The following is a 13,397-nucleotide window of genomic DNA, read 5'->3' as shown; positions in this document are numbered from 1 at the left end:
GAGAGCTACTGCCCTTGTTAGGAAGCCTGCAGGCTGGGCATTTGAAAGCTGCTTGCGAGGGCATCTGGTTGCCTGCTTTGTGCTCTGCCAGTCCTTCCTCCTGGCTTCCCCCTCTGCCCTTTCCCTTCCCTTTCCATTCCCTGTCTGAGGGGGCTGCCACTTGGCTTCTCTGGGAAGTCAGTCCCCTAAACAAGTGCCAGGTAGTGCCATAGTAGATATAAGCTTGGAATGCTGACCTTCCTGGTGTCATGGACACCACAGCCCAGGCTGGTATTCTCTTTCTCGTTGGGACCCTCAGTGCCACAGCCATGTGTGAGTGTGGTCTCCATCTCCATGGACTCCATACCCTACAAAGGTCTCCCTGAGAGGATAGGCACTGCCACTGTCTCAGCTGTAACCTTGTGCTCACAATGGCCCACAATGGAAATGTCTTACTAGTCAAAGTTGAGGGTGGTGGGGGAGGGGAGGTTGTCAGCAGGGATGGTGACCCAAGGAGTTGTGTGAGCTGTGTATTTTCTTTTCATCTGGAGCCGTTGTGTCTGTGCAACCCGTGGGGCCAGGAGTGTAGCCCAGGTCACTTCATTTAGACGCTGATCCCAGTTGCCCATCCTTTCTGGGACAGTGGGGACCTTTCTGGCTCCAGGTGGAGGCAGCAGCTTGGTAGAGCTGTGCTAACCAAAGATGTTGCTGGGCACAAGAGAAAGACCCCAGTCCACTGATACTTGGTTCAAAGATCAAGCTGGGCGTGACCCTGTTGGGTGGCTGTGGGCAGGTGTGCACTGGCCCAGAAAGGGCACCTGCCCTCAGCCTCAATCATCCTCCTCTACAGAGACTGTATGGAGTTTGGGATTTTGGACCCGAGACTTCCAGATGACATTTCTCAGGGATGCCGTGCCCCACCCACATGGGCAGCCAGGGCAGTATCTACTCGGGGCTGGTGTGCTAAAGGCTTTCCTCCTTTTCTTTCTTACCAACTGGAGTTTTCTTGGAGGTGGTCAGTCCGGCACTTACCCTAATCGCTGGTAAACACTGGGGCATTCAACAGTCTCCACAATGGAATCTTGATTTTGTACCATTCACAGGCAACTTAGGCACTTCAATCAACATAGGCTTTCACATTTGACTCGGCTGGCCTCTGTAATCATGCATATAATTGGAAAATATGTTTTAAATTATAAAGAAACTCCAACCAAGTACAATGATAAAGAGAATCAGCAGTGCCCACATCCTTATCCGGGGAGGTTAATTCTGAAATTACTTGACCTTCAGAGCCTCAGGCATGCCTCCCTGTCAAACAAGAAGCTCGGACTTAAGGCTTTGCACTCTGCACAGTAAGATTTCCGTGCTCAAACCAAGGGGAGCCACGGCCCCCTGAGGATTTGTCACAAGGCAGGGTCTGGATAGCTTTCCTGCCTGTTTATGGCTCTGCAGGATGGGGAGGCCAGTGAGGTGCCTTCCACGCAGGAGAATTGGCCACAGCTGTAGACTTGGCAGTTCTCAGCAGTGGCCAGTAGCAGGCAGCGGGGTCAGAGCCTGGCATGGTACAGCAATAAGGTACAGGGGCAAAATTCAGCTTCCTGCCTACTAAGTGAGCAGCCCTCCACTGACCACAAGCCCCCGCTCCACCCTGCCGGAAGCCCCATCTCATTCCTACCTTCAAGCTAAGCCCATGGGGTTGCATGCTGGGTCCCTGAGCTACTCTCACTGGTTGTAGGTGATGCCTAGCATACATAAGGCATGCCATAAATGAGTATATGTCACAAATACATACAGCACTTAAATGTGACAACAGTGCAGTTCTGTGTCTAGACAATGTTTGTTGTTTCACTTTTTATAATTAGGTTATTTGCATGTCCACTCAGGTATGGACATGCAAATGGTATTTTTCTGAAGGCAGGAAACCAACATGTGCATAATTCTCTTCATTTGTATTTGGTTTTCTAAGCAAATGCCATCGCTAACCTACCATACCATGTGAGGTATGGAGAGACAAGCCTTTTCTAGTTGTTTCTTTCTGAGAAACCACTAAGATCCGTTCAAATTAATAGCAGAACTGGACTCTGGTCTTCTGATATTATGTCTGGTCCACCTTATAGTTGTTTTTAAACCGCTCCTTGCAGGAGTTGGATGGGAGGAGCAGGAGCTGTGTGGAAGCTGAGTGTTGGGCAGGTGGGGTTGGCCGCCCTGGAAGGAGCCACCCCCGTGACTGTGACTGTTGTGGATGCTGTTGAGTCAGGCAGTCAGGACTACAGCCAGGCTTGGATTCTAGTGTTTCTTCCCTGTGTGTTGCAGGATGCCTGAGTCACAGGTACCCTGCTATTCTGTGGGCCACCATCCAGTGCTCCAGGTCACAATGTTCAGTGACTCAAAGGTTCTGTGTATTCATCAGAGCAGTTCCCCTGCCAGGAGTGGGGGCTGTTCTGCTGCAGTGACTTGGGTAGGGGTGGCAGAGCCAGTTGCTAGCTCCTGCACCATGTATACCTCACCCTGCCACAGATCTGCTTTCCCTGCTTGACCCTTCCTCTGTTCCTTGGGAAAGTTTTGGTGCAAGGCTGCGGGCATGGGCCGGCTGACAGAGGAGCATGCAAACTGAAGACAGTGTTTGGGAAGAGAAGCAGAGTTGTCCTCCGTGTTCCTTTCACTGGGCATAGGAAGCGGCTGGTGGGCACATTCCATCCCTCTAATGAGGGTGCCTGGATGGCGGTTCAACTTCCTTGCAGAATAGGGCAGCCACCTGTGAGAATGTGCTGTGATGACAGCCAGAGAGAAGGTGAACAATAGGAGTAGGTCTCAGGGTAAAAGGGCAGGTGTGAATCCTCCCAGATCTAGGAGAATGTGTGGAGGAGGTGCCATCAGCACCAGCTAAGGGATCCAAGAAGATGGAGCAGAGATAGCAAGATGGTGTGTCTCTCTGGGAACAGAGCTGGTCCCAGGGCTTGCCAGAGGAGAAGGTGCTAAGCTAGGGAAGAGAAACTTCTTCCTCCTGAAGGCAGCAGGACCCGGGGAGGCTTGGCCTCTTCATGTGTCATGTGCTCTGACCCTCCATAGACTTTTAGTCTGCTTGTTAATTGTGATGAATTCCGAGGGACCCCTGCATGGGTAGCACCTACCCCTGGCCAGAGCACATAGCGGGGAACCCTCAGTCTCCAGGCAAGTACATACAGCTGAGTCTTTGCTCATTTCTGTTTTTTTTAAAAGTATGAACCTGCTCATGACCACAGGCTTCAGGGTGCACTGTCCCATGACTAGGAAGCAGTCTCCAGGGAGATCTATGGTTTCAAGGCAGTATGGGGGGAGTGTAGAGTGTCCCTGCATGGGCTTTGTGTGTCAGTATGTATATGACATGTATGACAGTGTTTCTGATAACTGAGTGTGGGTTCATGTGTATGTGTGCCAATGTGTCATGAGGTATGTGTCTATCAATTGTGTGTGTGTGTGCATATGTGTTGGTGTGGTGATATTAGTATGTGTACATGTGATGTGACCTACTACTCCATTGGCCTATTGTGGAATGTCCCTGCCGCTTGCAGTGCTGGGCAGGGGCACCTCAAATTCCCTGACATCTTCCCACCAAGTGGCTGTTACACTGAGACAGCCATGTCTCATCTGCCTTGGGGTTGGAAGTGAAGTTCCTATAGTGGTCCTACTGGCTGTCAGCCTACTGTCATCCATAAACTCTGCACCTCAGGCCATGTGGCCACAGAGGTCTCTGCTCATCTGCTTCCTCAAAAACTTCTGAAAGTCCCTCAGATGCAGCTGCCATGGGCTTTTTTACTCACAGGGTATCTCGGGGTTGGCTGTAGGAGTTACACATACCCTGAAGCCATGACCAGCTGTAGGAAAATGCTTTCCGATTTCCAGTTCCCTGGCTATGGTGCTGGGGCGGCCAGACCAGAGGACAGTGTCTGCTCCCAGGCTCTGTACGTCATCAGCCCTGTGCACATGTGCTAGTTTTCATCATGGGCATAAAAATACCACTGTGCTGACCTGGTCAGGCAAGGTTCCATGTGGCTACTGTGCGTGGTCACTCAGCAGGATTTGGGGAGAGAATACTCTTGAAGCTTTGCCTTGCAGACATGCCCAGATCTATATCGTTCCAGAAATCACTGACCCAGTGAGGGAAGGAAGCTAGACCTATAATCCTCACACAGACAGCATTTCTAAGAGACTTAGGAGGAAATGAATTTGGAAAGGCAATGATAGACCCACTCTGGGCATTCAGAAAGAGGCCTCTGTGGTAGAAGAGGTCTTCTCAGAGGCCTCCATGGTAGGAGAGGTCTAGGTCTGCCTTAGCTCCTGATGCTGACAAGCTGGGCATTACTGGTGGGCTTCATGGGCAGTGTGAATCCACCATCTCAAGATGGAAGCCACACAGGATCCCTACAAATGAACAGGGTCCTTGGCAATCCAGTTCCTCTTCTCCCTTGAGTGTTGAAGGATCACATTTGACAGTTGTACCCACAATCCCAGTGGGTTGCACCTCTCTGCCTACACACATGCAGATGTCTCACAGGGTACAGTTCCCATGGCTTTGTGGATATCTGCACTGTTCCCTGGGATACTTTCATCTCCACAAAAGAATGCTCCTTTTCCGTGAGCATTGGCACAGATGTGGCTGGGTGTGTCTCTGAGGTTCTAGTACTGGAAATATTCATTGGAGTGGCCAAGTGGGAGATGCTGGGCTTCTCTGGGTGGAGTCTAATGAGAAGGATGGTGTGTGTGTGTGTGTGTGTGTGTGTGTGTGTGTGTGTGTGTGCGTGAACTGGGGGGGGGGTCACCGTACAAGCTACCGGAGTGCTACTTAGCCAAGCAACCCCTTGTGAAGGGCAAGCCTGGCCCTCAGCCCTCTGGCATCCTGCCTAACCATGGATCTTTTTCCACACAGATTTCCACATGGTGCCATTGCTACCAGATCCCCTCCTCCCTGGTTGCTGAGTCACACCAAGCTTTGAGTGCTCTATGTTAGCTGTGAAGAGTCAGAAGAGCCTCCAGCTCTTCCCCTCTCCACCCAAACACCAGCCATCCTCTCCACACACCTTGTAGATTTGCCTCCGGGATGCTTTTTGTCAGTGTAGTCAGACAGTGTGTGTGCTTTGCTGGCTAGTTTCTTTCACCGAACGACATTTTTACCACCCTGGAAGTAGATTCCAGGGCTCTGTTCAGTCTATGACTGAGCAGTGCCCCGATGGGCCAGGCCACATAGGTAGGTTGCCCAGTAGATAGTCATGAGTTGTTCCACTGTCTGTGGTCATCATGAATGGAGTTGCTGTGAACGTTCATAAACAAGGTTCTGTGAGTGCCTGTGCCTTCCTCCTGGAACATACCTGGGTGGTGCTGTCCTCAGATAATCAGTGTCACCAGGCTCTTTCCCAAAATGCTGGCCAGTCTTGTTCTGCCTCGGGGTTCTGCTGAAGAGTGAAAAGATGCCCTCCTAACCTGGGAAACACGGGTCTCTGGGGAGCCAGGGGCTGCAAGTCTGTGCCCACCAGCTCGCATGATCCATGGAAGGTTAGAGAACCTGCGTGTATGCCAGGATGTCTATGCTCAGAGCCTCTCTGCAGTCCGCCTCTGCACAAGCTTTGCTGTGTTCACCCAGCCTTATAATGCACGCATCCTAGTGCTTCACGATGCTAGGGAATTTGGACCTACCCCTCCCTCGAGGCTGGTGGGATGCAGATGCAGAGCCAGAAGGATGAAGCCTCCTGCCCCCTCCCTCCAAGGAGGAGGCGAAAAACATATCTCAGGAAGCTCCTCCACTCCAGAGTAAACTTCAGCTGGAAACAGTGGCTCAGCTCCTACCCTGGCGTGTGACTGGCCTGTGGGCCTGTGGTGACAGCAGCGTCCTGCAGCCAGTGGAGCCACTTCAGACCTGCAGGCCGGCTCTGTGGAAACCTTGGGTGGGTGTGGTGGGGAAGCCTTTCCGATGACTCACACTGCAGGGAATTCCCTAATGATTTGGAATATTTTTACTTCTGAATTGGAGCACAGTTTCCTATTGAGAGCCCAGGGAGCTCCTGATAAGACGGGACACAAAGGTCCTTTTAGGATGACTGGCTGGCTCCCTGCCTGGTAGAGGCGCTGTGTCAACTTGCCTCTGAGCATGGACTCTTAGTTGAGGATGCCATGGGCTCATCTGATGGTCTAGGGCAGCCCCCACAGTTAGAGGCCCTCTGATGATTTCCTCGGGAGTATAAGGGACGTCTCTACATCACTGGGCCTCTGGTCTCCTGCTAGAAGCAGCCTGCCATGTGTGCATTCGAAAGTCCAGTCAACTATGTCAGAAGAGGAAGAACTGCCACTCAGTTTCCTCACTGTGTGATAGCTGCAGTGGAAGACTGAGCTCCAGGAGGGACTGGTGTTTTGAACAGCCCGGCCTTGGAGAAGATGATTGACAGTAGCACATACATCCTGGTGGCTGCAAGGAACCGTCTTTCGGTGGGAAACCGAATCTGATGTGTGATCTGACTTGGTGCGATGGAGAAGACAGGATGGAGCTCTATCTTGTCTTCTGGTGTAGGCCTGGGGCAGGATGGGAGCTGGCTGTCTTGTCATTGACCCACAATGGACCCTTCTCAGCCACTCTGAGTCTCCTTCACAGGCAACCTTTCTTCTTCTGTGTGCCCAGGTCCTGGGTGCCCAAGCCACCTGTATGCCTATGTTTCATTAATTTTTTTGTGACATGATTTGAACTTAGGAGATGACCCCATCAGGAATTTGAGCTGGTTTGAGCTTCCCTCTATCCTCAGAGGTGGCAGGGCTACCGTGTAAACTCTTAAAGGAGATGGAGTTTCCCTCTCCAGGCTTAACTGCTGTCACTCCTACATGGACAGGAAGGTTGCACCTTCTCCACATGGTTCTGAGTCTGGGCAGGAGCTTTCAGGCTGGTGTGGGCCACACGACATTTGGTGTGCCTATGCTCAGGCAGAGGCACTGCACTGCAGTGTGTCTAAGGGCCAGAGAGTAGCCTTGCCCTGGGAGACTACCTTAAACACAGAAGCTGTGTTAAAGGGAGCACAAGTATGCTGACTCTCCCTTGTGAAGGGCGAGCCTGACCTGCACAAGCGTACACACAGCTGGGCCACACCGCCAGAGAATGGTTAGAGAGCTGCATGTGGGTACTTTCCTCTTTGACTCTCATGGTGACATTTGACTTATGTGGCTGGGGTTGACAGCACTTCTCAGCTGAAGTCTCTGAGCTGCCATGGCCAGGGGGGATTCACGGCTCGTGACTTTCCAAGACTCAAGGGATGGCTAGGTATATTTTTAGTGTCCTGTTGTTTTCCCCGAGGGGTCTGGCTAGGGAATCCAGTTATGATCCCTTCCTGGGCTCGTCTGATGGGTGACTTGTTCAGGGCCTGGGGCATCTTGGAAGCCAGCCGATGTGGCCTGGTGAGGCTGGGTGGCTCTCGGAGCCTCACGATGACTCACGTTTCCACCCTGTGTCTCCACCCTCCACCCACCTCTGTCCGGCACTGAGGGAAGGAGCTGGTGTCTGATTTATCAGTAATGTAGGGTTAGTGACAGACAAATGGAGTGTGAGCAAAAACTAAGTGTGTGCCTAAAACGGTTCATCTCAGGAACTGACTTCATTTTGGAGAAGATAAAAGCTGGGATGGATATCCGTCAGCTCGGTAGCCACCCAGCTGTCCCCAGGTCATGGGCCTGTGGGCAGGACTGGGGACTCAGAGCCTGTGAGTGGCAGACACCCTTCCTCTAAGCACCAGGTCCACACCTCATCGCCAGCCGAGAACAATACGTTCTTTCACTGTGCCTATGGGAGCCTTTTAATATTTTTTTTTTAACATGCAAACGGCCACTGGGCTAAGGTTAAAAATACCACGTGTTTTGCATTTTTAGGTCCTGATGTGGCACAAAATGACCAAAGAAAGACTTTTCTTATCTCCTTAGCATTTCCTCCGAGCAGAGGCTACAGCAATGCTCTGAGTTCTCCCAAAACACATGGAAGCTGGTAGGGCATGGTACTAAGTGGCAGAGCCAAGCTGTGCTCTGCACGTGCCATGTCTTGCTGGGTTTGGAGGTCTCCTGTCTCTGCCTCTCTCTCTCTCGGAAGACGCTGAGGTGTAGGAACCCTTTCTTGATGTGTGTCGGGGCCAATAAGATGTATGTAAACATGAGCACAAGGGTGGACTGTTAGAAATACTCTTTGACTGTGCGGATCCTTCCTTCTCAGAAGGCACACTGGGCATAGTTTTGGGCTTTACTAAGTTCACAGGACCAGGACTCTTGCCACTGAAAGAGTCAAATATCTAGGGGACCTAGAGCACTGCCCTGACCCACACCCTGAGCAACTAGGCAGTGTCATTCACTGACAGGGTCATTCACTGACATCACCACTCCTTCCCACTCTCCCCTCCCTGGCCTTCAGTTTCTGGGTCTCCTGGAAGGTGTGAAGACAGACTATCCCCACACAAAGTGACAGATTTCTTCCTGCCCTTTGTTCTAGATGGCCATCATGTCTGGGAGATGGAAGCAAAAACTGACCGAGACCTGTGCAAGCCAGTAAGTACCTAGCACCCTGAAGTAGAGACTGGAGGCCAGTCTGGGGCTCCGGTTTGTTAAAAAAACAAGAAATGTTGAAAAATAGAGGTGGTGAGAAAACAGCCCCAGATCCCTTGCCCAAACAAATGCTATTAGGATAGAGTTGGGACAGAAACAGTGACCATGAGGACAGAGGCTGGACAGAGCTTGAGACCTCTATGTGTTGTGTGTGCTTTGCCTTTTAGAGGTACCAGGTTCTAGCTCCTCTTGCTAATGCTTTACCCCTGGGAGATCTTGGTGTTCTGCACCTCATTCATGGAAACCCAGCACCTGCCTGGACATGCCACCCTGCCTGTGCGACTTGCCACCACCCTCTCCAGAGAATGCCTCAGCTATCTAGCACTCTTGTTTTGCACTTGACGTGGATGAAAGGGTAGACCTAACCGGACGGCTTAGATCTGCTGGTTGGATTTGCTGATGAGCCACGGCGAAAGTGTGGCATGACCTGTGGGCGACATAATTAGTCTTCTCTCACCTGCCCGGAGACACGGCACCTGCTGGTGTTCCCTCCTCACCGTCACACCGGGCCATTGCTGTTTATGATTGGCTAGTTTTGTCTGAAATAACTTTTGCTGCTGCAGAATGTTTCCGACTGCTGGCGTGGTCTCTTTCTTCCAGCCATTGGTCTCTTCACCTGAAACGGGCCCTGGAGACAAAGTGCAGTCAAGTCTTGTTTGCTGACTCCTGTCTGCCCTCTCCATTCTCACAGTGTCGTCTCTCGTTTGCTTGGCTTTGCAGTGCTGGAGGTTGAACTAAGAGCCCTACATGCTGGGCAAATGCTCTACCACAGAGATATAGTCCCAACCCCAGCTCTCTTTAATTGGACATTAGGCCGTGAATGCTTATGGCAATTATCAGTTCAGACAAGCCGGGCAGCCGTCAGTGAGTCCTGTGTGTTCTGTGCCGTCTCAGAATGTCACATACTATAGCCAGAGAGTAGGTATTTTGAAGGCATCCAAAATCCTCCCAAACTCTGTAGCTCACTCCACTGACTGCTTTCCAATAGTCTGGGCAGCGTTCTTGTGAACACAGGACAAAGGGAGCATGTGGTATGTTCTGAGCGTGTAGAAATAGGGTTTGAATGAGTTCGAAACCCTGGGAAGCTGTGAGTAAAGGGCTTTTTCTCTCGGGCTACCCGGGGACAAGGGGCAGCAAGAATCACACAGATAGGACATGCTGGTAAGTGGGAGGACTCACAGAGTAGACAGGCAGTCATGGCTCCCACTAGCATGGCAGTCACCCGGCTGTTTGCTTCCCTTGTAGCAGGCACAGACTGCCTCCCTGTCCTCTAGGTGACTCCGTCAGAATGACGCATCTTTGCTCTGCTACTGCATCTCCTCTTCTAGGCACTGATCCACTCCCAAGAGACCGTTCAAAGTGTTTGTCAGGTGGAAAAGCTCTCTGGCCCAGGTGATACTTGTTCATGAAGGTGAAACATGGAGCCTCCATCCTCGGTGCCTCCGGAAGAGGCCTTTCTCCGCCTCAGTCTTGTTTCTTGACTTCACCCAAGAAGCCCTTAAGGAAATATTGAAGATAGTGACCCCCCCATACCCTCACACAGGCATCCTCACACACACCACATAGAGGCACACGCAGAAACATATGTGCGCTGCTCTCATGTTGCATTTGCAGATATTTTAAAGATGGGCTTCTGCTGTGTGTGTGGTTATAGATTGCATCCAGCTAAGGATGTGAACTTAGGACAGCGGGTTTTCCTAAAGCCCGAGCTAGCTGCAGCCCATGTCGCCCCTGACGACGTTGACATGCTCCCGTCATTCGAGTGCAGGCCACACTTCTTCCAGCCTCCTTCCGTGTGTTTCAGGGCAGAGTTGCTGTGGAAGGGCTCTGTGTATAGGGTTAAAGTGCACCTCATTGATGTGCCAGGGACAGCCTGCCCCGCTGGGCCTTTCTGTATCCCTTCCAGCCTGAGCATCAACATCTTTTCCTTGCTTCCTTCTGAAGAGCCATTTCTTTTCCAGACTTGGTAGCGGCTGCCACCACTGGTTTTTTTTTTTTTTTTTTTTTTTTGGTTTTTTACGAGACAGGGTTTCTCTGTTTTGGAGGCTGTCGGTCTAGCCTGGCCTCGAACTCACAGAGATCCGCCTGCCTCTGCCTCCCGAGTGCTGGGATTAAAGGCGTGCGCCACCAACGCCCGGCGCGGCTGCCACCACTGAGTTACAGCTGTACCTAAAGCTTCCTTCAGTGTAGCAATTCCTAAACGCCATCCAGAGACAGTCTCTGTCCCCTTCACCTAACTGAACCCAAGTTTCACAGCGAGACCACCAAAAGCTGGACACGGCCCAGACCTGAGCTGCCACAGTTTGGGGCAGCCTCCTACAAAGGTGGCCACGTAGCCATGGGTGAGCACAGTGCAGGCTCCCTCGTTCACCTTTTACTTACCCCTCCCCCACCCTAGTTTCTTCCAATGAGGTGAAGGTAGTGTAACAGCTGCCATGGGTTGCCAGAGTTAGTATGCCCTGGGGCTGGATGGATGGACCCAGGGGACAGAGCCCAGAGGGCGCCATAGCCAGTCCTGCCCTGGTGCTTGTGTCTAAGAGCTCTCAGCGCCAGGCTCCCTCTGTAATCAAAGAGGCTGGGTCTGCAGTTCTTCCAATTTCTGTTTCTAGTACTGAGGCTTTGTTATTAACACAACTCAATAAAGTTGCTGCAATCGATTAGCTACCATTATAACAAGCTATGGCTAATGACTTTTAACAAAAGAATGATACCATGGATTTTTCTGATATTTTTTTCCTGGCCTGTTAAACTAAAATCACACGAAAGAAACAAAATGAAGAAACTGGATGGGTTTGAAATCCCCAGCAGAAATCTAGTATAGCGCTCTGAAGCACTGAATCTCCTTAGGGTGGCTGCGTCACGCTCTGGGTTCACCTAGGGCCAGGCATCCCCGGGGCTCGTCAGCTCAGTCTTCATTTGAGTGTATCCACTCAGTTCTAAGTACCCGTGGCTTGCATTTCTGTTTGCCCTTGAAAGAGCATGGGAAATACTCGTATATTTCTGTTTAAAATCAGGAAAGAAAGCTCCAGCCACCACAAGCTGTCCAGTTGTATCTTCCCTGTGTTCTCAATTGTTCCACTGCCCTGGGCTGAGAGCTGCTATGTCTTCATTGGAGGAAATTGGGGACTCTGGCGGACATCGTGACAATTGTTAAACGCCTCACTAGACAATGTCCACAAGGAATAGCTCCTCTCATGCCTCCAAGAAGTGCCTCATGAGTAGGCAGAGAGCAGTTCTTTTTGTCTAAAGGTCACTGGGCCTTGGATGTTGGGGCAGGGGTAGTTCTTGGAATCTGCTGTCCCGGTAGCAGTGGGGTGACTCCACTCTCTGAGAGATGCTCACAGGCTCGCTCTTCTTGGTCTCAGTTCCAGTATAAAGGTCTTCCAGCCTCTAGTCATGTGGGAATTCAGGGTCCCTCTTCCCTGAGAGTGCACACTACGACCGATTCGTGATCAAATATGAACAGGTCGCACTCAAAAGCCACCAGCCGAGGCCCTCTGGACCGCTCTGAGTTGATGCCAATGCCTCAGTACAAGCATTCCTGGTCTGTGGGGGTCCTGACTGCCTTCTCTTTGCTGTTTTCCCACCAGAATTCCCTGGTGGTGGAGATACCACCATTCCGCAACCAGAGAATAACCAGCCCTGTCCAAGTCAGCTTCTACGTCTGCAATGGGAAGCGGAAGAGAAGCCAGTACCAGCACTTCACGTACCTTCCAGCCAATGGTAACGCTGTCTTTCTAACCCTAAGCTCTGAAAGTGAGCGGCGAGGAGGCTTTTACTAAAGCCACAGAGGCTCTGAGAGGATGTTGTCCTAAAAACCATTGTGGCTGTGTTGCTCGTTCACACCACGTGATAGCCTGTTCACAAGACCAAGTCGCCCACCCACTCAAAGAAAAGCGAAGCCGGGGCGTGTTTTCCTGTGACTGGTGCATGCTGGGGTAATCACTTGCTAGCCTTTTCGCAAATACGCAGCGGCCAAGCAGCCTTGCCGTGCTCAGGAGCTGATGAGGTCTGGGTATATATCTAACCATCTGCGAGTCTATGGGCTAGAAAAAGTATTTGTTAGGGCAAAATTTTGTAGGTAGCTTAAAAAATAAGCTTACCACAGTCACATGTATGATTTTGTCCTCATGGCGATGGTTCTACACAGCATGTAGCGTGTCCCCACTCCCTCCTGGTGATGTTACACTTTCAGGCAGGAGGTCTTCTGCTTGACTTTACTCATTTGGGGAATGACTTCTTTTCATTCAGAAGTGATACGTTCACCTTTTCAACTTTCTAGGGTGTTTTGTTTAAGAAAATACTATATTTTGTTGTTTTATGTTTTGTTTTACAAAAAAAAAAAAAAAACCTCCCTAAGCTTGTAGAAAGGTGTGTCCCAAGCATCCAGGGTTTCCTGTGTGGTGTGGCCATTTTCCTGGGGCAGGATATGTGTGCAGAGGACAGAGTGGGTTGTTATCCTGAGTTCTATTGTATTGTGAGTAAGCTCAGCTATGTCAACAACCTTTTTATATTGTTGCTTTCCCCCCTAAAACTCAAGATACTCCTATCATTTAAGAGGGGCAGTTTATAGTAAAGGCTGCCCATGAAAGCAGCCATATTGCTATCTTGCTATCTTAGTAAAAGCAAGATTTTTTTAAAGGTTTCTTTCTTTTTTTTTTTTTAAGTGTACAGGCGTTTGGAATAGCTTAGACTATAAGAAAAATTGGTATTAAAATGCTGACATCAGCTGTTTTTATCAGGCAAACCCCAGGGATGCCCTTCAAAAACTATAACAATAACTTGTTCTCATACAAGGGCATCAGTGTTAGCAGTGGTGA

At 50.6% G+C, this 13,397-nt stretch overlaps 1 protein-coding gene across 3 annotated transcripts in view; it reads left to right on the top strand.

The window, feature by feature from the left end:
* Window positions 1-13,397, top strand: part of Nfatc1 (nuclear factor of activated T cells 1) — a 108,887-nt gene that overhangs the window by 51,910 nt on the left and 43,580 nt on the right. For all 3 annotated transcript variants that reach the window (XM_040757783.1, XM_040757785.1, XM_040757784.1), the window contains exons 7-8: window positions 8,465-8,520; window positions 12,168-12,300. In XM_040757783.1, the coding sequence (XP_040613717.1) occupies window positions 8,465-8,520; window positions 12,168-12,300 (189 nt within the window). The remainder of the gene's footprint in view (window positions 1-8,464; window positions 8,521-12,167; window positions 12,301-13,397) is intronic.

This window comes from Mesocricetus auratus, unplaced genomic scaffold (assembly GCF_017639785.1).
Source record: "Mesocricetus auratus isolate SY011 unplaced genomic scaffold, BCM_Maur_2.0 Super-Scaffold_100015, whole genome shotgun sequence".
In the NCBI taxonomy this organism is placed as follows: domain Eukaryota; kingdom Metazoa; phylum Chordata; class Mammalia; order Rodentia; family Cricetidae; genus Mesocricetus; species Mesocricetus auratus.
This window is presented reverse-complemented; position numbering and strand designations above follow the sequence as displayed.